The 24,682-nt window shown below is 42.2% G+C and overlaps 1 protein-coding gene across 1 annotated transcript in view; it reads left to right on the plus strand.

The window, feature by feature from the left end:
* arhgap5 (Rho GTPase activating protein 5) overlaps positions 1-24,682 on the plus strand; it is a 65,630-nt gene that overhangs the window by 4,256 nt on the left and 36,692 nt on the right. The window contains exons 2-3 of the mRNA XM_061217711.1: positions 9,855-13,765; positions 20,012-20,162. Of these exons, the coding sequence (XP_061073695.1) occupies positions 10,067-13,765; positions 20,012-20,162 (3,850 nt within the window). The 5' untranslated portion in view covers positions 9,855-10,066. The remainder of the gene's footprint in view (positions 1-9,854; positions 13,766-20,011; positions 20,163-24,682) is intronic.

The following is a 24,682-nucleotide window of genomic DNA, read 5'->3' on the forward strand; positions in this document are numbered from 1 at the left end:
ACATCCTATTGACTTAGAGCAGCAGTTCAGCACTGTCTTATGCTGAGTGTACTTTGCCTGAAGGTGAAACAGTTTACCAGTGGTCTACTGTGGAACTGGAGTTGGGAATAAAGCCTCGGACACAATTTCCCAAGTACACAAGATGTGTTGGTCGGTTCCACAAAATCCAAATTTGCCATACCATTTGCCTGTGAATGAACATCAGATGGTAATGTTTCTCCATTCTGAATCTAGGACCACAAGGACTCTTTAAATGCTGAGCCTAGTCATTGGTGATTTACAATGTGTGGTTCATTTAGGCTAAACTCCTGCAGAAAGTAAACATTCTGGCAAAAAGGTTCAGACATTGATTTTTCCATTCATGATTCAAAGTGAAAGGATGGAAATATTCTAGGAATCAGTCTAACGGTATATGCAGTATTTGGAGTGCTCGTCATAATTTTGGGGCAAAGACATCATTTATTTGCCTCTTTAATCCAGAATGTGGAAAAATAAATCACATGTGGTTAAAGTGCACATTATCAGATTTTAATACATACATTTTTATACATTCAGAATTCATTTGGCTACTACCATCAGCAGTTATATCATCAATGAAGATAAGTGAGCCAGTACCTTCAGCAGCCATACATGCCCAGGCCATAACAGATGAGTGTTTCACAGATGAGGTGGTATGCTTTGGATCTTGGGCAGTACCTTCTCTCATCCATACTCCATGCTCTTGCCATCACTCTGATATTAGTTAATCTTCGTCTGATCTGTCCACAAGAACTGTGCTTGCTCTTTTAAGTACTTCTTGACAAACTGTAACCTAGCCATCCTGTTTTTGCGGCTAACCAAACTGGTTAGTGGGTGCATCTTGCAGTGTAGCCTCTGTATTTCTGTTTGTGTAGTCCTCTGCGGGCAGTGGTCATTGACAAATCCACACCTGACTCCAGAAGAGTGTTTCTAATCTGTCGGACAGGTGTTGGTGACTTTTCTTTATTATGGAGAGAATTCTTCTGTCATCAGCTGTGGAGCTCTTCCTTGGCCTGCCAGTCCCTTTGTCATTAGTAAGCTCACCAATGCTCTGTTCTCAATTATGTTCCAAACAGATGATTTTGGTAAGCCTAAGGTTTGGCCGATGTCTCTATTCTTGTTTCTCAGTCTTAATGGCTTCTTTGATTTTCATTAGTCCTCATGTTGATAAACAGCAGTAATAGTTTTCAAAGGTGATCGAAAGACTAGAGGAAAGACGAAAGGTACTGAGAGCTCTCATATACCTGAATTAAGGGGTTGAATTAAACATACCTGAACAATTACAAACACCATCTGAAACCATGTGGTATAATGGGTCCCAAACATTATGGAGGGCAGTGTATATGCTCAAGTACAAAAATACTATTAGCCATGTGTTTCAAAGAATATTATTATTTTCGAAATGAAACCACATTGTAAGTAATGTTTTCAAAATGATTGCAATGTAATGCACCAATGCCAGCGTGTGAAGGAATGGAAAAAAGTGTGTGTTAGAAAGGAGTCATTAACACTTGTCTGCAAAGAGTTTCATTCCCTTGCCATTTTTTTTGTAGTTTCAGAGCAATGTCAGTAAAGCCTTGGTCCTGTGACTGTTGAGCCAAAGTTCCCTGATGCCAGTTGCAGTGAAAAATATAAATTTGGAAGACTTGATGCCTTTAATGGGCTTAAAGCAGCGCTATTACTAACAATAAAATCATAGCCAATGTGTGCACTAGGCTTTAATTTAGCTCATATCATCAGCAGTTAGGAGGGAGGCCTCCAGGGTGGCTGGAACTTTGGTAATGGTGATGCCTTTTTATGCCGTTTTGATAGGTGGATCCGAGATGCACCGAATGAAAACTTTTTTCCATTTTTATTTTGCCATGTAAACCTGGATTCATAGCTTAATGTGGCACGTGGCAACAAAAATGACAAATGAAAAATATTCTATTTGCCTTCATATTCCATTTGTTTTCTGGAATATATGTTTAAAAACAAATTTCCCTGCTTTCATTTGAAGGTATTTGCATCCATATCTGGTGATCATGGAAATCACAGCTTTTTATACTTAATCCATAAATATTACGTGAGCGAAAGTAATTGGACAGTTACTTGACTGGTTTGCGACTAGCTGTCCATCTGTGCATTATTCATAAACTGCTCATGATCCAAAGCACTTTCTTTCATCTGTGAAACGTGGTGGTATTATTATGGCCACTGGAAACGGCTCACTTGTCTTCATTGATACGTGACTACTGACTGCAGCATCAGGGTGAATTCTGAATGGCACAGAAGGATCTTACCTGCTCAGATCCAACCAAATGCCTATACTCATTGGATGGCACTTCACCTTGTAGCAAGATAATGACCCCAAACAAAGGAGTTTTTCAGGGCGAAAAGGTGGTATCTTCTTTACTGACCTAGTCATTCGCCCATCTTGGGTCCAATTTGCTGGCGATAAGACAAAGAAGGAAGATGTCCAGCGTCTGGTAATATCTACAGGTCACAGACTTCCTGCAGTCATTGAATGTAAAGGATTAGCAACCAAGTACTAAATATCACAACAATATTTTAGCTTATGTTAATTTGTTATTTAAAAACAAAAGTGGGGGGGGTCTGTAATTCCTGCACGGATCACCCGATACCCTTAAATGAAAGCTGACAGTCTGCACTTTACCCTCATATTTATTGTTTTATTTAAAATCCATTGTGCTAAAACTGCAAAAATGTGTTGCTGTCCCAATACTTTTAACTTTACTTTAACTTAACTGTAAATGCCTTCTGTTTATGAGCATAGGATTATGTTTCCTTGTTTATTCTTGTTTATATTTTGTCTTCTAATTAGCTATATTTCACATTGTGTCTCAGTGCATATAATTTAATGATTTCAGATTGTAGTCCTTACCCTATAACTACCACATGGATTTTGAGGAGATTCAGTGAATGCTGTGAGGGTGTAATGATATTTTGAATATTAGGCCTACATTTTTTGACCTTAAATTGCAGTTGTATTTTGCAGCCTTTATGAATTGAATATGAATATTGTGCTGCATGTGCATTTGGTTCCTCCCATTATCAGGATGTATCATCCAGACAGGGTTTCATGTAATGGAATGAAACTCCTCTTCAGTTGGTGTTCATTAACTTCCACTATGTTTCAGCCTCCCTTTGGGTGTCGACTTGAACTCTGGGCATATTATTTCCTTAGCTTAAAATACTGGTCTCTGAAGGGTAATTGATGAGTAGAATACTAAAGAGAATTAATTCTGGCGCATCAGCAGAAGATGAATGCTGAAGTATTCACTTTTCTTTATTCTGCAACCACAGACTGATGAGTGCTTGCTAACGTAGATTGATGCAACCACTGGCCTCGGCTTCTATAAAGAACTCCACTGGTTTTCTTTCTACTCACTTCCTAACCATTCCTAGCTAAAGTCTACATTGGTCAATGGCCTATTAGTCCAAACCAGTTTACTCAAACTGTGCAGCCTATGAAGTGTGGGCCTTTTTGTGTAGAGCACCAATTGGCGAAAGAAACTGCTGCTGGAGGTTTATTAAAGGATTTGACAAAGTGTTTTCAAGGGCAGGTAGAGCTTGCCTCTCTGCAGTCACAGTAAAAACTCCCTTAAGAAAGATGTCGGAAGGTTAACATTTCCTCTGAAAGGGGATCTATTCAATAAACAGACCACAAATGGTGAGGGGAGTACTTAATGATCTGACGCCTTCTGTTGTGTTTAAAATTTAATAAGGTTCTAATTGAATAGTTGACTGCAGTTTGCAAAGGACCCCTTACAATGTTACCCAAATGCACCTGGGACTGTGTGAGGTTTTTTCTCATGAGCTGAAGGATCTAAACTAGGTCTGCGGGGGGTTTTTTCCTTCACTTTTCTCCTTTTTTTGTTAAAATTGGTTTGGTCCCAATCTTAGACCTTTGGACCTTTTGTATTTTGCAAGCAATATTCTTTTGTAGGTTTAAAAAAATAATAATAATTTCTCCATGTTATTAAACTGAATTCTGCAAAGGTTAAATGTTGTTTGAGTAAATATTCTTGAAATTGACTTTATGACATTTTAAACTTGCAGCTATCAAACTTGTAGTTATGTGTGAATCATAGCGATGGCAATCGAATTAAGGCTCACAATGTTGACTGTTTGTTTAGCACTTCAAAAAACAAAGTCTGTCCAGGATGCATAGTTGCAACTGCAATGTAATTTAACTGAGGAGTGTGGGCAAGACGGAAAATAATTTTATCCCTCCCCACCTCCAAATGGTGTGCCCTATGGTTATATCAAATGTATAGGCAGTTCCCATTTGCAGCTATTGTGCAGTAAGTTTAATTTGTGACATTTTGTGAAATTGGATAAACTGAAATACAGGCTGACTTTCCTCAGATGTTGTAAATGGGTCAAAGAAAAGTAGAATATACAATACCTCCTGGGTAATTTCAAGGTTTTTGTCTCTGAGCTATGCAATCTGTAGTTTAACTTGGTTAGCCTAATGAAAGATTATGCATGAAGTCATGACTAGCTATAACCCTTCTGAGTAAATTTAAATACTGTGTGCTAGCCTTTAGCAGTTTAATGTGCTTACACTAGTGCAACTCTTTTAAGGGGTTTGTGCAGGTTTAATGTCTACACGTATTAAATAATTTCTCAAGTGTGGATAATTGAAATCTTTATTGGATGTTCCCTGAAATGGTTTCAGTTCAGGTTCCTTCTAGGCCTTTGCCATTTTTTACATGATTACATTGTCTTTTTGCCAGTGTGTTCACCATTTGTCAATCTTTTTAGAACTGAAACTACAAAAAAATAACAATTTCATAGCTGTCATCCATTGAGACTGCTGTGGGTTCTATTTTAAGCGTGGGGGCAAGGAATTTAGGAACTGGGTAAAACATTCCATTGAGATTCTGTTCCATGTTGACATGATTGCATCATGCAATTTCAGCGGATTTGTCAGCTATACACTCATGCATTTTAATCTCCCGTTCTGCCACATGCCAAAGGTGTTTTATTGGATTCAGTTTCGGTGACTAGGAAGGCTATTGAAGAACATGGAGCTCATTGTCATGTTCATGAAACCAGTTTGAGACGACTTTTGCTTTGTAACATTGTGTGTTATGGTGGAAGTAGCCATTTGGAGATGGTTATGATTTGCCCATGAAGGGATGCACATGGTCAGCAACAATACTGAAAAAGGCTGTGGCATTCAAGCGATGATTGATTGGTATTAACGGGCCCAAATTGTGCCAAGAAAACATTTCCCACACCATTACACCACCGCCACCAGCCTGGACTGTTGGGTCCATGGATTCATGCTGTTGGTGCCAAATTCTGACCCTACCATCTGTATGCCTCAGCAGAAATCAAGATTTATCACACATTTTTTTTTTTCCAGTCTTCAACTGTCCAGTTTTGGTGAGCTGTGCCCACTGCAGCCTCAGCTTTCTGTTCTTGACAGAAGTGGAACCCGACATGGTTTGCTGCTGTTGTAGCCCATCCATCTCATGGTTTGGCGTGTTGTGCATTCTGAGATGCTTTTCTGCTCAGAGTTGTAGAGAGTGGTTACGCGAGTTACCCGTGTGATCTGTATCTGTATGATTTTATGCATTGCACTCCTGCCACCTGATTGGCTGATTAGATAAACACATGAAATAAGTAGGTGTTCAGGTTTTCAAATGTATAGATTGTAAGATATAAATGTATGGATTGTAAACTCTTGCCTGTCCTGTATACAACATGGTGACTTAAAGTCTGGATAAAGTTGCTGTATTCCCAAGCAATGCATGTAGCTGTATTGCAGTGAATGGAAGTGTTAAAAAATAACAAATTAGGACATTAGACAGTTTTTGTGTTTTGTATAGAGTCAGCAATATTTTATTATTGCTTCCCATACAATGTATTAATCCCTTCATGCTTTCACAATTTAAGAATATTGCTAGTTGGACATTTGGTCAAATGAATTAAAAATATAATCTATTTTCCAGGGTTTTATTTTAGGTCCTGATATCCATAAGAAGGCATTTGTGTAGTTTTAAGTTCCAAAAACCAACTCTATCCAGATTTACCAGTGCATTTTCCAGTGCCTCTCCTGAGCTTTACCTAGTACAGGTAGTTTTAGTGACTGTGTCTTTAAGGCTCATTGACATCAACGAACCTCGGTTCTGATTAGCTGACTAGCTCCAACTGAATGCCTTCAGTTCTGAGCGCTTTGATTTGTTCCGGCTACGAGTTGGGCTGCGTTGAAGCAAACCAGTGCATCGTTGTGATGTCACTACTTTATGGAATTCCATATGGCTCATTTAAACCTTTTTTTATTCATATGGATTGTGTGGATTCATTTCGGCACTCTGCCCTTTGATACTTTCAGTGTTTTTTTGACTCCTTCAACACCTTTTATAACATTTTCCTCAATATTGAGACCATTAAGTAAGGATAAAACATTACAAGTTCTGGGTTGTTCCTTAAAAGTTAAGAATAAGAACTTTGCAGTTGGCTTGAATCGAGGCAAAGTCCAGGTGCTGATTCAGTATTTTCTTATTAATCACTGAATCAGGCCGTTTTAGAAGTTTAATTATCATAATATAGTTGTGGGCATGAAGCAGGTTGACCCCAGACATGAGTGAAATTCAGTGACTTGCCAAAGTGTAATGTTAAGTTGATATTTTACCCATCAATATTTTCTTCTGTCTGATGGCTTTCATTGTCTGCTCTGAGGCTATCACATGCCATACTGTAGGTTTTGTTTTGCCGTTGTATTGGTAATCATTAATTTACAACTGAATGTTCATGCACTCACACATGAAATGGTACAAAGCTTTATTGATTCACAAGTTAGGATCATGTTGAAGCCTATAGAAGGGTTATTATATTGGCTGTCACGACCACATACGTTTGATGTAAATCACATGACTCCGGCCATTTACAGGTCTGGAGAAGTATTTGACTTGTTAGCTTGTGTGCAGATTTGTGTGGATTACATATAGCCAAGGTTCTTGTTATAACTGATTTCCACCCAAAAATCCCCCAGATTTGGATTGTCTGTATGTGAGGCTGCTTGGAATGGTGAGTGGGTAGACTTTTAGTTGTGAATTTGAAAGGGGGCATGGCCGCGGAGAAAAGCTGGTGGTACAAGGGAGTTAATGTAATTTTCCCTGATGCAATAAAGGAAGCAAATTCCTCAGGACTCCTCATTTTTTGTAGCAGAAACCAGCTTGTTAAGTTGGGTGTTATTCCAAGGTTGTTCACGAGTGAACGGTGCAGCTACAGCTAACTAGCTATTATTAGCTGCTTTGGCCCTGGAATCAAAAAGGAATAGTGGTTTGGTTCTCCTGAAGTCTCCCAACTATGGTTTTGTGAAAAGAATACCAATTTTAGCCTGACTCATGTCATCGGTGAAGTCATAAAATGCATAGAAGTTGTTTTGTCACCGTATATTATAAAATGTTATAAGTTAAGGAACTGTTGTTGCTAAAGCAATGCTATCATAAAATTGTTTATACAAATAGAACTGTGAGTTTTATTGTTTTTGCTGTTAGAAAGGTTTGAATGGAAATAAACGCACTCTCGCAGTGCAGCTTAAGGGATTAAACAAGATTCCTTATTATTTTGTATTAGAATGACTTTGTCATTATTACGTCAATGTTAGCTCTTTTTCACTGTGCGAACGCCATTAAATGTGCAGTTGAAATAACAGACGCAAGTCTATGGTTGAAAGAAAGGACAATGTTTAAAATAAAAATTAAAATAATGATTCATCCTGGAAACTGTATTATCCGATTTTCACCCGGTTTTTAAAATGAAAAGTAAATTCCCAATTCTTTTAATAAAAAATGAACTCCGAAAAAGATGAGCCTGTCAGCCTAATGCAAAGTTCAATGCAATCTCATTAAACCCTTGAATTAATTAGCAGTTATTTTTTATAACTGAGAAGGATGGTAAATAAAATGAAAACAGAATTGTGAGGTTAATATGTCAATTTGTTTTTAAATGCAGTAAGTAAATAATTATACAACCTGTGTTGAACATATTGAATCATGTAAGGTGGTTCAGGTTTTCCCTGAATTGAATTTGGGTTGTATTTTTGAGCATTTCATAGTATTTTGCAAAGATGCACATTGTTAGAAGATAAAAGATAAAACAAGCAAATGGTTGATGCCTTTTCAATGAGAGCAATCTGATTCCTGTCCCTGCTGACTTTACAAAAGAGATGTGGAAGAAAATGGATGTCGCATTATCTTGCTCATCTGGGAGAACATAAGCATATTAACCCAGGCTATTGCAGTGGATCTCGGATGTATAGGACCTAGATTATGCGTATCCTTATTTTTGTCATTGCTTACATTTAGGATTAAATTTTAACTGAAATGCGTGCCAAGAGGAGCAACAGTAAAACATATTTGAGTCTAGAAAAGCAGGAATGCACCCTATGTGGAACATTTTGATTTGGAGAACACAAGGTATCTCTTGGTAACCTGAGCAACCAGCTGTAGTCAGAGTGGCCAAGCTCTGTATAATAATCACAGACTATCATAATCAGAACATTACACAATGGAATAAATAATGCATTTTTAAAATAAAGTGCAAAGCACAATGTAATTATATATAAATAACAAAATAATAATGCTTTTTACTAATGCCATGACAGGTCTTGCTTCTCACAAAATAACTAATGTTATAACTAATATTGAGATGTGCAGGGAATGTCAAAAATATTTTCCAGGGTTCCACATTAAGGTTTTTACCACACTTTCCACTTGCGCAAGTTGGTAAGAAATCAGCTTGGGAAAACTGAGAATGTTAACATGGATAATTGTGTCAATAAAGTTGTACTTATCTGTTTTATTTTATATTCAAAACATTTTAACCGGCACAACACATTGAAAAAGATTTAAATTCTTGCTTGTAAATATTCTGGTTTTAGATATTGCACTATTCGTGACTTGGACTCCAAGTTATATCTGACATGTTACTCGGCATCTGTGCTAATTTGATGGTGCCAAATAGAGATTGGAATACATTTGAATGCCTTGTGAGTGTAACTGTCATTTGTCTGATTGGCTGACCAGTGGCAGACCAGTTTTATTTGTCGAACATCTGGTTTTACTTGCCCCAGGCAGACAATTTTGTTGAGCTCTTTATTCACTAAACTGGCAAAATCAATTGAACATTTTATGAAATGGTACTTTTGAACAAGAAGACAATCTTGGCCAATTATTCTAAACATTTAATATCAGAGAACTGAACTACTCTTCAACTGTAGTAGGGGGCAAAACCAGGCCCAACAAAATGGCAGACATGTTTGCTGTGTCAGGATTATAGAAACTTCTTGGTTTTTCTGGCCCTTAGTAGGCAGACGAAACATGAAATGTTCTCTCAGAAAATGAACAGACACGCCGTGTAGACAATGGGGCCTTTCATGAGCCCCAGAGTGCTGTGGGCAATTAGCACATATCCTTACACCTGCCCACACTTAAAACCTCAGCCATCATGTCAATCCCTTCAGGGTAATCATGCTACAGCTAGCAGACCATGTATTATTATTTGTCCCCTCTTCAATTCAAACCAATAACCTTACATTAAATGTCATATTCCCTTTATTGAGTTTGACATTTAGGGGCTATGCAAAACATCAGGTTGCAACTTTATTAGGGAGACTTGCTCTTCTCTTCAAACCACGGGATGGATGTTGAGATGGATATAATTTGTATAAGCAAGTGATTCATGTTTTCCTTTGATAAGCAGTGTCTGAGTTGCCCAAGCAGCATGATTAGGTTTCAAGCAGGCTGTCTGAATGCATTGCTGTAATTGATTTATGCTTTCTTTCATATCTCTAATGAACTTGTATTGTTTTGCAGGAAGGGGATAAGAGGGGAGTAGAAGCCACCCCCAACCCACAGTGAGGATCCAGCAGAGGAGGACAAGGGAACCGGCCAGTCCAGAAAAAGCCATGGGTGCACACCTCTTCTAACCTCACCCCCCTTTCTCTCCCGCTCAGATGGGAGTAGAACGATAGCCCTGCTAGAAAATACTTTGCTGAATGTGATAAGGCAATGAGAGGGGGGATATAATGGCAAAGAACAAGGAACCCCGCCCCCCGACGTACGCTGTGAGCGTGGTGGGGCTCTCAGGGACTGAAAAAGAGAAAGGCAGCTGTGGAGTGGGCAAATCGTGCCTGTGCAACAGGTACGTACGTCCCAAAGCAGACGATTATTACATGGAGCACACCTCTGTGTTGAGCACAATAGACTTTGGAGGGCGTGTGGTGAACAATGACCACTTCCTGTACTGGGGCGAAGTGCCGCACAGGGGCGATGACGGCCTGGAATGCAAAATCCAGGTCATCGAACAGACTGAATTTATCGATGACCAGACTTTCCTGCCCCATCGCAGCACAAACCTACAGCCCTACACCAAACGGGCCGCAGCCTCTAAGCTTCAGTCTGCCGAGAAATTGATGTACATTTGCACAGACCAGCTAGGCTTGGAGCAGGACTTTGACCAGAAGCAGATGCCTGATGGGAAACTGAATATTGACGGCTTTGTCCTATGCATAGATGTCAGCAAGGGCTGCAATAGAAAATTTGATGACCAGATGAAATTTGTCAATAGCTTGTACTCACAAATGTCAAAGTCAAAAAAGCCCATCATCATTGCTGCCACAAAGTGTGACGAGTGTGTGGAGCAGTATCTGAGGGACCTCCAGGCCTATGCATCCAACAAAAAGAACTTGTTGGTGGTGGAGACATCTGCCAGGTACTGCATTAATGTGGAACTGTGCTTTCAAGCACTGACCCAGCAGATGGATAAAAAAAGCGGGAAACCCAAAACCATTCCTTATTTGGATGCGTATAAGTTTCAGAGACAGCAGGTGACCACGGTCACTGACAAGTTTGTGAAGCTCATTGTGCAGACGGTCAAAGATTATCACACAACCTGGAAAGCTGTGAGTAATAAGTTAAAAAACCACCCAGACTATGAGGAATACATCAACTTGGAAGGCACCAAGAAGGCCAGAAACACGTTTTCTAAGCACATAGAACAGCTAAAGCAGGAGCATATCAAGAAACGGAGAGATGAATTTCTTTCCAACCTGCCAAAAATTCTCAATAACTTGCTCAACAACCTGGAGGAAGTCGAGAAGCTGAGCTGGCCTGAAGCTCAGACCCTTCTAAAGACCAGAGCGGAGTTTCAATTCTGGTTTGTAGATCTGGAGCACACCCCCTGGGACGAGACGGACCACATTGACAAAGTCAATGACAGAAGAGTGCCCTTTGATCTTCTCAGAACTGCAGAAGGTGAGAGGATTTTTCAAAGCCATGTCCAGCATTTGATTTCTGAGAAAAGGAGGGTGGAGATGAAAGAGAAGTTCAAGAAGACCCTGGAACGGGTGCATTTTATCAGCCCGGGTCAGCCCTGGGAAGAGGTCATGTGTTTTGTCATGGAAGATGAAGCCTACAAGTATATCAGCGAAACTGATCGCAGGGATGTTTACAGTCGGCACCAACGGGAAATAGTTGAAAGAGCCAAAGAGGAATTTCAGGAAATGCTTTTTGAACATGCCGAGCTGTTTTATGACCTAGATTTGAATGCCACCCCCAGTTATGACAAAATGAGCGAGATCCACACAGTACTCAATGAGGAGCCTAGATACAGAGCCTTGCAGAAGCTAGCTCCTGATAGAGAGTCCCTCTTACTTAAGCACATCGGGTTTGTCTATCACCCCACTAAAGAGACCTGCCTCAGCGGCCAAAGCTGCGTGGACATGAAGGTGGAGCAGATTCTTGCGAACAGGCTGGTGCAGCTAGACCATGGCCGATCTAATCTGTACCACCATAGTGCCAACATTGATAAAGTCAATCTGTGTCTCCTGGGCAGGGAAGGTCTTGCACAGGAGCTGGCTAATGAGATCAGAGCGCAGTCGACAGATGACGAGTACACGCTGGATGGGAAAATCTATGAACTGGACCTCTTCCCCATTGATGTCAATTCAGCGTTGGTTTTGAGCCATTCCTGGCCATCGACCTTCAAACCTCATGGTTGTATCTGTGTCTTCAGCTCCATAGAGTCCCTAAATTTTATTGGTGACTGTGTGGGCAGGATCCGTGCTGAGATTAGTCAAAACAGGAGGGACAGATATGCACCCCCCATGCCATTTATTTTAATCTTAGCTAACCAGAGAGACAGCATTTGCAAAAACATGCCTATCAGGCATCAGGGCCAACAGCTAGCTAATAAGCTACAGTGTACCTTTGTAGATATACCCTCGGGTACCTTTCCAAGGAAGTTTAATGAATCCCAGATAAAACAGGCCCTTAGAGGAGTACTAGAAGGACTAAAGCACAACTTTGATGTAATGAGCCCTCTTCCCTCTATCAAAGACTTGTCAGAGACTGACTTGAGGATTGTTATGTGTGCCATGTGTGGAGATCCATTCAGTGTAGACCTCATTCTCTCACCTTTCCTGGACTCCCATTCTTGCAGTGCTGGTCAGCCTGGTCAGAGCAACACTCTGGTCCTGGATAAGATCATTGGGGACAGTCGCCGGCGGATACAGATCACAGTCCTCTCCTACCACTCATCGATTGGAATCCGGAAAGATGAGCTGGTCCACGGCTACATCCTTGTCTACTCGGCCAAGCGCAAGTCCTCCATGGCCATGCTGAGGGCCTTCTTGGCTGAGGTCCAGGACGTCATCCCCGTTCAAATGGTGGTCATCACTGACAGCCAGGTTGACTTCTTTGAGAACGAGGCCATCAAAGAACTCATGACTGAGGGGGAGCACATTGCCACCGAGATTGCAGCCAAATTCACAGCACTCTACTCGCTATCCCAGTACCACCGACAGACGGAGGTATTTACACCATTTTTCAATGAAGTTCTGGAGAAGAAGCTGAGTATTGAAGGCTCCTTCATGTTCGACAACACCCGCGATGGCTCTGGCGCTAGTGAAGATGTCTTCCCACAGTCGCCTCACAGCCACTCGCCTGCGTACCCATATTACCCTGACTCGGAGGATGACACGGAGGCTCCGCCTCCATATAGTCCCATTGGTGATGATGTGCAGCTTCTGCCCACACCGAGTGAACGCACAAAGTACCGGATTGATCTGGAAGGGAATGAGTACCCCATCCACAGCACACCAGTGGGTGACCACGAGCGGAACCACAAAGTGCCACCTCCTGTCAGGCCAAAACCGGTTCTACCTAAACCTAATGTGAAGAAGCTTGACCCCAACCTTCTGAAAACTATTGAGGCGGGGATGAGGAGCACCCGAAGGACACGTGCCCATGGTGACGACATAGAGCCATCCGACAACTACGCTGAACCAGTCGACACACTGAAGTCAAAGGGCTTCAATGATGACATTTATGCAGTCCCTGATGACACCCTGAGCCGTGCCAAGATGCGAAACTTTGGCGGGTTGCACGGTCCACATGGGGACGAGGAGAATGGCTTTGATCGCATGTCCAAGCTGCAGGTGGGCAGGAGGCCGTCCAAATACAAGCACCGCTCCAAGATCCTCTTCAGCAAAACTAAAGCTTACCACCGGCGAGCCCACTCGGACGTCAGCGACGATGACTCGGGTCCTGCGCTACAGAAGAAAAAGAAGGGCAGAGGTCACCGGGGCAGTGAGGAGGACCCCCTGCTGTCACCTGTTGATGCCTGGAAGGGAGGGATCGACAACCCTGCCATCACTTCTGATCCCGAGCAGGACGACAAGAAGATGAAGAAAAAGAAGCCACCAAAGACAAAGGAACCCAAAAAGGTCAGTTTTTTTTAAATTCAATTTTGTTTCCTCCATCAGTTTCACAGTTATTTAATCTTTGCTTTGTTTACGTTCACGCTCTTGTTATTTTGGAATGTGAAGAATATGATGCACATCAGAGGAAAGGTACACAGTGCTAAGAATTGTCATTTAGATAAGATAAGATAATTTGGCACAGATGGCAAAACACATTTTTTGTCCACATTCCACATTAAAATCCACTGATGAATTGAAACAGTGAAAATATCTGTGCTTTGTAGGATCCTCGGCAACTGTTGAACAAAAAAAATACCAGAATGGTGGAATAGAAATGTATTCTAGTAAGCATTGGTTGTCTCTTCCCTTGAAAGTAGTTCAATTTGAACCTCAATCACACCTGTTTCAAAACCAGTCTCAATGCCATTTTGCAGGTCAATTCCATTTTGCAACCCGTACAAAAATGATCATCAAAAAAAAATTTGGGGTGGAAAAGTGGCTATTTAAATCTAATGGATCCCAACACAAGACCATTCATTCTGTCTGTAATTCGGAGGCATGCCCTAGAGCAAAGTACAATTTCATGTGCAAAGGCTACAACAAAGATAAGGACTAGGGCCTATTCGATTAATGGTTTATATCTAAAACGGTTGTTATACAGCACAATGCAAAAGAATGATCTACATCTGTACTCAACCTGCTCTAGCAGAATGGCCTGCAGCGGTACCAACACACCTGGATGAAATTATGCACTCACTGCATTATTTATTAATTTGGATCAATTTGTAAAGATTTGTTTTCAATTTGACATTAAAGAGTATTATTCTGTTGATCAGTGCCAAATTAAATCTATTGTAATGCATTGTGTTGTAAAACAGTGAAACATGGAGAACTCCAAGGGGGGTTAATACATTTTATAGTCACTGTAGGTTGGTGTACATAAATAGAAAACTTTGGCAGCTATGTCAGAATTTATTAGGCTAGTCATTAACTAGCAGGCAAGCTTACAGCTAGGCTTTTAAAAGTAGTTTGTGATATACCTTGCTTGCTCGCTCACTGGTTCGTATGGCTATAGTGGTTGTCAGAGATCTGTGCCAATACACCTTGATGGAGAGCAGGCTGATGTTTGTGTTAAGGCTGATCAATTTAATTTCCTATCTTTTGAGGCATTCAGTAAATGCAAACATTTCACTTAACATTTTTTAGGATTCATTCATTATTGCAGGAAGGACATTGCTTATCTAAGCACTTTAGATTAGTAAGCAATTGGATGGGTTGGTGTAGTCATTGCAAACCTCTAGACCCTGCACTAAATCAGTGAATATTGTAGCATTACGGTTTACATTTGATAAATAGCTGGATGACTGTCTGGGCCACCGTTGCACTCCTGGTACATTCCTGCTTCTGGCAGTGCATTAGCAGAAATGGACACAGCAGCCCTCTGGGTTTCTGTTTTTTTCCACCTGGCAGAGTGCAGACGCTTTGAACACTGGTAATGACAATCACCTGGACTGGAAGGCTCACCCATATTTCAAAAAGCGCCACTATGTGTCCTCAATTATTTTCCCTTGAGAAACCTTCAGAGCCCTAGTGCTAATCCCACAGCAATTTTAACCAGGGGGTACAATTTATGCCTTGTGCTGGGTTAATGCACCCACAGCATTCTGCCGGTAATGGATTTGCTGTCATCAGTAACGGAGGACTGGGGGAGATTTATAAATTTGTGGAATGGCTGGGTATCCTGGAGCGTGGTGCTTCTGGCAGCAGCTGGCCAGATGCTCAAGGCATTTAGAGGCAGTGTTCTCAGGGTAAGGAGGAAGTGCACCAAGGCACTGATCAGTGTTTCACGGGGTAAGATTTTTGCTTTCTTCTGTCTCATTCCCTCCCATCCTCTTTCTGGTTGGTACTCTTTTGCTGGGAACAGAAATCAAAAGTGTTGGTCTACACCGAGTGTTGTCGTGTGTTTATTTTATTGCTTTCACGGACTTGAACAATGTTCAAAACATTGTTTGAATGAGGGGTTTTTACCACATGTATTGCATGGAATAATATTTGTGGAAATGTATCGGCAGGAAAACCACCCAAGAAAAAAAACTAAACAAACAAACAAAATAAACCATCAAGGCATGTGCGAGTACCGAAGTTAGGCCATCTTTGGAATTGCTTTGGGGGGGGGGGCCTTCCAGCTCCACACCTCCCCACGCTGTCATGTTTAGTCTTCTGCGGAATTTCGTATTCTTGGTAACGGGGCGGAAAACAATCCCTTTCCTGGAGGAGAACAGAGAAGTTGAGTGTGCTCTTGCACCCTCCCCAGCTGTTCTTTCAGCTGCCTCCCACTGCAATAAAGTCGGGATGCCTGCGGCAGCGTGAGGGTGATCTAACCTTGCGCTTCCGCATTGCTTCCCCTGGCAGCCCACAGAGCTGTGAATACTCGCCGTCCTTGTCTCACAGCCCCGCTCTCGCCCTCAGCTGGGGTTTCAGCTAGGTAATGGCGCCAGGAGTCCGCAGCTGCCGCTGCCTTGCCATCAGACCATTATTCAAATATTGCTCAGCGCCATTACCGTCATTTTGGTATTTTACTTCTCCGGCAACATCCGCGGGGATCCGCACTGGGTGCTTGTAAGGCATTATGCCAGAACGTTCGATTCTTGTAGCTCGATTTATGTAAAATTGCTATGGCAGATCTTTCAATGTACGCTTTCAAAGTGCTGATCCTTTGGATATGTTGACGCAAATTGCAGATCTTGGAATGCGAATGTGATTTTGTGAATTCTTTCCATCCACACACCTCTGGTTTGAACTTGTAGGCTTAAATAAGGATACGGTCAGATTTCAGTTGAATATTGTCATGGGGGCACATCCCTTTCCTGCCATCTGTGGTATTTATTCTGTGGCTTGTATGGTCTATTTGAGTAAGATTTCAGTGCACTTGCCAAGTTCCGTGATCTGTGTGCTGCAAGTCCGGTGTCAGTATTCTATGTGCTGAAAATTATGTTTAGATTTCTCTTCCACTGGTCCCTCTTTTACTGTGAGAATGAGGCAGACCTGTTGATTTTTCCCACAATGGGCTAGGTTAGCTGCTACCACTGAATAAACTTGGTGCAACGTAGTTGTTTGAAAGAGCCATTCCACAAAGCCAGTACCGGGCTATTACTCCCCTGTGGTTCCAAGAGATGACAGAGTCTAGAGACCACAGGTTTCAGCAAGGGAGAGGGCCTGTCTGTCAGGCTACTGTTCAAACAGGCGCACACACACAGCGGCAGATATATACAAGCTGCAGCGGAGAGACAGGCTCGTCTGAGCACGGAGGCTGTGCCATCAGATTTCTCTTCAATACCGGCTCAAATGAAGCCATTATTGATGCCGGTACGGAGACCAGGTTTGCTTATGTTGCTTACATGTCAGCTCTTATCTTTGTAAACCCCAGCGGTGCCTGCTGGAACAGCCTGACTGACTTTCATTCCATGTTCTGCTACATTTGATTAATGAAAATTCTATTAGAATGTGGCAGTAAAACAAAAATTTAGGGGGTATATTTCTCCTGCCTTTTCCTTGTGTCGGCCTATAGTTTCAAGTAAGTGTCCATAGCTAATGAAACACAGTGCATAAAATATATTTCTGTGCAATACAAAAACAAACGCATAATTTAGATGATTTGGAAGAGCCCATTTCTCATATGTATATGACTACTCTGGGTACAGCAGAATACCTTTAGCGTTTGTTCACTGTACTTCTAAATCCATTTATTTGGCTACCTTGCTTCGCTAATGTAATATTATGCTAGCTTGTTTTGACTGATTGCTAGCTGACATAATGTAATCTGTTAATCAAGGTAATCCAATGCAATTTTATTTATACAAACTGCAAATGTCCAGTATACCACTTCTGTATGTCTCTAACTGTGTCCATTACCCAGTTGTTATTCTAATCATTGAGTTTAAACGTATTTTCTTTTGGAAACATTTTCTATGCTGCAGGAAACCTGTGACAGCTGCTACAAGAAAGGAAATACTGGCGCGCGCACAAGTAGAAACAGATCCTTAAGTTTATAAATGTGTAGCATAAATGAGTCTGTTCATATGTACAGCTTCTGGAGTTGCTGTGGAGTTTGTTCTTGCCTTTGCCCAAAACCCAAACACAATGGGTCCCAAAATGTCCCAAAACCTCATGGCACTAGCAGGTTGTCAGACAGTTCTGTAACTATCCAAAATATCCTTTGTGTTAGACAAAACGCCTTAAAAGTGAACTATCCATTTAACATTATAGAGGTTTTCTTATTTTCATTTTTCCAGATCGAGAGCGATGGACATCATTTGTCCCATGAATCTGTTTCGGTATGAAAACTACTGAGTTCATTTTGCTGCAGTTAGTTATTAGTGGCTTGTTTGCATTCTGATAATCTGTTGTTGGTTGTTCAAGTTTGCACATCGACCCCTGTTAGAATGATGAATTTGGACTGCTGTCCACATTTTTTCTGGGTCATTAAAAAATAAAAAACCGTATTTATATTGATATTCATTAATTTATCCTTTTTTTCCCCCTCTGGCTCATTTTTCTACCTATATGGGTGCTGCAAGCATTATGCTGATGACACTAAATCTGTAATGGCTACTGTCAGCTAGGGAAGTCGGATGCCATTTTTTTCAGGACCGATTTGTCTAATAGAAGACCTCATTAAACCTGACGATGACATTTTGTGAAATCTGAAGCCATCTAAGTACAATATTTGGTGTGCGATCATTTCTCATGTCTGATCATTTCAGCTGTTTTACACTGTGGGAAAACAAACAAAACCTGCAGATATCAGCCAATTGGCCTGCCCACTCATTCAAGCTATTGTCATCAGCCTTGAAAAATGTATGTCCGTGGACATTTATTTTATACTCATTCACCCAAGCTTGGTCTTTAGAAAGGTTGAGTTGACCGTCTGTAGAAATTAATTGTTATTCTTAATTGTTATAAAAAAAAATTTGATTACTCATTTGACAGTTGTAGAATACAATTTGATGGTAACCATGTAAGCATGCCAGTGAAACCAATTCCATCCATTCTTGTGTTGGGTGATGACTTGTTAATTGTGTTATGTTAATAAGACTTTAATAGGTTTGTGACCCATAAAGCCTTGAGTAAGTGATTTTATTCAGAAAAACAGTGAAGTGAAATTCAAGTAATTAAAGTGGTATTAAATAACATGTTTATTTATATATGTGGCCATCTTGAATGGGGACTTTGTCTAATCTGGGTGGCTTGCACATGGGTGAACTGCAACCCAGGAATAGATCTGTTTGTCAAACCATATGGCTGATTGCAAATACAAAGTTTGATTGCAAATACAAAGTTTGTCTGTACTGCATGCTGGTGGCCTCAAACCACAAAATGATACCCATCTTGCTGCGAGACCGAATGGGTGATTCTGGAAACAATGTTGACTAATAGAAACGGTCATTTTAATCCATCAAGATGGAAGCCGTTTCGTTGTCCCTCTTGTCTGCTGTTAGTTTACCTTTTCCGACACTTTCCTCAAAGCGCATCTGGAGAAGTGCACTAATCTAGCCACTGAGGGTGGGATTGTACCATGTCTAATGGACCTTTTGGATAAGTATTAGGCCTCAAAGAAATTATGATGGGTTATGGATCCTAGAGGTAAAGGCACATCTCTTTCCAGCTGAGCTAATGTTATCCAGAGGCCAGTCTGGAGTTCTTGACTGACCACTATGGCAGAATATACTTGCTTGGCAGTTGGATCGAACAGAGCCTGAGGCAGAAGTCATGGGAGCCATGTTGGCTGTATGATGCAACTCATGCACAAGATATTTTACACAATTAGATTTGTTGTTTTCTCTGTACCAGACACATCTGTCTCTGGGAGCTGAAAGGTCAGGGGTGATTGACTGGGCAGAACGACACGGCCTGGCCTTGCCACTCCAAGATTAAATTAGCTAGTTAGTTACTGGAGAGCTAATACCAACTGTTTATTCATTGAATTCATATTCATTTTGTATAGTGTTGAGTGCCATGTCTTTTTCCCCCTCTCAATACTGACTACGTAATGCAGTTAATTCTGTGGACGATGGACATAAATGAAGCCAAATATTAAATTCATTTTTCATTCAAGTTTGTTTTTCAAATTCTAGACAAAAAGCTAACTTTAGCAGTTGCCATGTGGTAAGTATTGTTTAAATAATTTCTTGTCCGTTCTAGTGTTAATTGGGAATTTAAACTGGTGACTGACAGTGATACCCCCCCACCATTGCCTGTTTTTCATCACAGCCAAAATCCAAGGCCTCCAAGCCATTGTACCCGCCGACCCGCAGGAATTGGGAGAGCAACTATTTTGGGGTGCAGCTGCAGACCTTGGTCACGCACGAGCAGCCTATTCCAGTGTTCATCGCAAAGTGTGTGGACTACATTGAACGCACAGGTAAGTCAGAGTTCATGACCTTTGACCCCAGCAGGAGGCTGTGGCAGCTCACATGGCACGCATGAAAACACGCATGGCCCATTGCGAATGAGCAGGCATGTTGACGAATGTTGCTTAAAAGTCTGCCATTTTTAGTGATATTCATCGATATCTGAATAAACGCAAGACGCCCGTTATTTATTTCACAGATAGTGGAAGTTTTTCCATTTTCCTGCCTGACCCTGATCTTGCTGCAGTGAGTCATTATTTGCTTTGGTAGAACTGGTATTTGACACAGTGCTGGAGGGGAGAGGAGAGTTTGATTATTCACATCCTTTGGTCTTGGGAGCAGTAGCATGTTGGAATATCTATTGCTTGTTTAGTGATGACTGCATATACGTGTGTCGGTGGCTTCTGTTTTTTTTTTTCCAGGCTTTCTTTGCCTGTGTTGCGAGTTTGTCCTTGCCTGCAGCATTTGGAATATGTTGAAGGGATGAATGAGATAGTTAGTCAGTCCGGGCGGAGCAAACCTTGTGTGTGTGGTACCGCTCAGGAGAAGGGCACATTGCAGGAATGTATGTGAAAACATGCCTCTCCTTGCAGATTTCTTAGCAAAGCTGAAGTTGCTATGCTTTTGCGCATTTGAAAGTTGAGCATTGGAGCAGTGTTGTAGGCTAAGGTCATTCGGAAGATTTTAAGTGTCAATGTTAAATGTCATTTTTTATATTTTATAAACCTTTCTCTCCCATTGCTAAGACGGACATTTTTATCAGCCATGTAAACATTTTTGGGCAGATTTATGTATTGTAAATTTCACATTCACTCCCTAGTACACTTTTATGGGTCATGTGACTGTGAACTGCTGCATTGAATTTTTTTTACCGTCACTGTTGGAAGATGCAGGGAATTGTTTTGTTTTTCGAACAGTGTTTGAACAGCAGCCTTATCTCTGCTAACCTGCCTTATGATAAGGTAACATGGAAAGGAAATGCCTCTGCTTTCATCAGTTGCTCTTTGTGAAACCGCACGCAGGTCAGCTAACCGTTTCGAAATGTTACAAATTTCTAAATTAGCTTGCCGCTCAGAATTTCAACGTCCAGTTGTCAAAAATCTGGTGCTCTCACGTTTTAATATGAATTGTGATATCCGTTTCCCCTCATAAACCATTCCTATATTTTCTCGGTTGGATCGTTCTTGCTTTCTGTGGTAAGCCGGGCCGGTCACATAGATCTGCGGCTCCGATTGACGAGGGAGCTGGAACAGCCCCTGCGGCAGCCTACAAGTGTGACAGGCCTTCGCCACACACATACAGACGCCAAAAATTAAATAATATCTTACAAATTAGTCACAGCCGACAGCCAAACCTCAAGTGGGTTATATTCTGCCAAGGGATTTCAGTCTCCCAGCGGGTAACCAACATTTTCTTTTAGAAATATATGGAAGAATGATCATCCTCAGTGTTTAGAAATATTATACTATTTGCCCCTCTTTTCAGTGTGGCTTATTACACAGACTGGGTGTTGACACAAGTGTTGCGAGTTTAGTAAATATGATGGTTGAAATTCTTTACTGAACGGAGGAGGCAACTTGAAAACCTGAATGTTAATGGCGTCTCTTTATTCTCAAACTGTCAGTCTGGTCTTTCTCATATTTGCTCCTTTTCCATTACAATAACGGCTACTGCTTCTCTTGCCAGCTGTTACCAGCTGTTGGGTTTCCCGAAATAGCCTGGAGTTATTGGACTACAGTAAAAAAAAATAACTTAAGCTAATTTCCTTGATGTACATTGACACAATATCTGTTCATTTAATTAAACCGCTTTACCCGACAGAAAGCTCGGCACTTGGGCTGCGTGTGCTTATTGCACCATATGTATGCACCGTTCCTGATTAAAGGCCTCCAGTGTCATAGCAACAAACGGAAGAAAATGATTGGATCACAGCATGTGGATCGGTTCGTTGGCAGATAATTATGACGGCGTGCAAATCTTTTGAAGTCATGGTCAGTTGGGCTTAATTACGTTTGAAGGTTGCGGTAAGACAAATAAACACACACATGATTGACGGCTATTGATCTAGCCGGCTACATGTGTTTGTCTCAAGGTCTGGAGCAGGTGAGCTGGGTATTTCACTTGAATAACTGGAGGTTTCAAGCCTAATGACTGTGTGCCCACCCATGCAAAATGGCAATTCCATACCTTCACCTTTCCCAGTCTTCTTATCTGCTCTACATTAGCTGGAATGGGGTGTAGTCCATTCTCCATTTGCTGGCTCGCAATACACCATTTTGTATTTTATATCCAGCAATGAAAATGCTAAAATGTCAGAGGCCTTTTTCTGAAGCACAACAAAGTAAAGTTTGAAAGTGCAGCCTGGATCAAACCGAATTGAGAAGTGACATGTTCCGTACCTTTCTTTTTCCACTTTTATGAGGTATCTGCAGTTCTGCGAAATTCAGTGTTTGTCGGTTCTTCTTATTGGCTCGTTGCGTTTCTCTTTGAGGATTACTGCTGCCACCGCGCCCGTTGTTGATGCCGTTTTATGGTGAAGTATGTGGCGGTCGGGGAAGGAGAATGGCTTTAGTGCTTCAGTGCTTGTACCTTTCACTAGTGTGGCGCTTACTCAGCGATTTGTGGGTCTGGCCTTGGGGGGAGGGGGGGGGTGATGGGTGGAAAGGTGAACCGCCGTCAGGCCCGTGCGAACCAAATTGACAGATGGAGCTGGACCACCAGGCTCTGCCGGAGGACGGGGCACAATCTTCTGGCCGTGTGCCAATGCATCACACCCCAGGATCCGCATCACCCCCCATCACCCCCCCACACACAGCCCCACCCCAGTGCATTTAGCCCCCCCCATCCCCAGCTCTTTATCTCCCCTGCGTTTTAGGGCCCGGGATTTAATCCGATTCGCAGATAAGGCGTCCCTTCCTAGCGGGCCTTTTTATTTTGTCGGGGGCAATCAATTGACATCAATTTCAGCTTTCGCCACTTGGCCTCGGGTCTGACAGAAGCCGGAGCGGAATTGTTCGGACCCATCCGGCGCGTTACAGATGGGGGACGCCGCCAGAGCGCGCGGTCCCGGGCGGAGCACCGTTTAAATCGTAAAATGTGACGTTTCACGCCAGCGCGTGGACCGCGGCCGGGCTATTACCGAAACCGCTTCGGCCCGCCGCCACGAGCAACCACGTTCATCCGCAGCATCGGGCCAAACCGACCGCGCCCGCGCCCCCGCCTCCATCCGTAACCGCTCAACACCCATGAAGACGCTTTCTGTTTTAACCCCTTTCTCTTGGAAATGCCCCCCATATGTCCTGTAAGCAGCTCCTGTGGTCTTTTAATTGGATTTCGCTTGAGCTTTGTGCGGCTGAAACAAAAACGGGGATTAGTTCTAATGCCGTCTGGAGCGCGTTCGCCGGCGGAGCCCACCGCCTCGCCCACGGCTGCCGTTAACGTTTCGATGATTACCCCCCCCCCCCCCCCCCGCCACCTTCCCTCTCCTCATCCGCGGTACAAACATCCTTTCCGCTGACGCTAAAGGAGAGCTAATTAAACGTTCTCTAGGGAACGCCGGAGCTCTCAATCACAGAACAATGAGAGGGATTCGGAGGCGAGCCGTTTCCATGCGTTTCGCCCGTATTAATATCCCGGGTCCCCGTTGGCAGATGTGGGCAGAGGCTACGAGAGGGCGATTCGGTTTCCCAAGCTGGCTCCCTCTTTTGGCCCCTTTCTTGTGTAGCTCCGTCTATTTGTTCAGTTTGGACCCGCCAGAACGACCCGTCTGGAAACGAGAGCTGCATTTAATCTGCTGCTAAGTCTGCACTCTCTCCAACACACGGCCGTTTACAGAGACGAGCACCATTTGTGCTGGACAGGGCGTCAGGTGGGGGCTCCAGCGTGTTAGTGGGAGTGCTTTTGATTACTAAAGCAGTCTCTGGCTGCTTAAGGACCCGGGGTGACCTGACAAACCAGTTATGATCCCGTTTTTCTACTGCTCATCAATACATTGGTATATACGCATTTTGGTTTGTCACGGGTTGTGTGGAACGAACTCTGACCATTCATAAAAGCACTGCACTTGCAAAACCTAATTTCGATGTTTTCATATTCTTTGATATCCAGTGTGCATTTAAGTCTGAGGGTGGTTAAGTGCAAAAAATGCAGAGAAATCAGAAGTATTTCGGTCACGTTTTGACCATATTCAGCAAATTCAAGGATACACTCATTTCCTGATGAGAGGAAAGGAATAGTTTCACAATTATGGAAGGATTGTCAAAGTTATCTATTTTTATGCTCTTGCATATCATTGTGTATTCAGCTGTCATTGAAATGCGAAAAAATGAAACGTGAATATTGGTACCAAAAAAAGGATTACTTTATTCAAATCCATTATTCGCAGCTAAGGACAAAAGGGACACAGCAGTTAGATTTAATGGCCCTTGAATATACACAGTGTGTGATTAGCCCCGTTCTAAGAATAAATGGCGCGTTTGGACAAGGTCGTTGGTGATTTAAACCTTGATCGGGGCTAATCAGAGTCCGCGAA

This window comes from Conger conger, chromosome 1 (genome assembly GCF_963514075.1).
Source record: "Conger conger chromosome 1, fConCon1.1, whole genome shotgun sequence".
Classification (NCBI taxonomy): domain Eukaryota; kingdom Metazoa; phylum Chordata; class Actinopteri; order Anguilliformes; family Congridae; genus Conger; species Conger conger.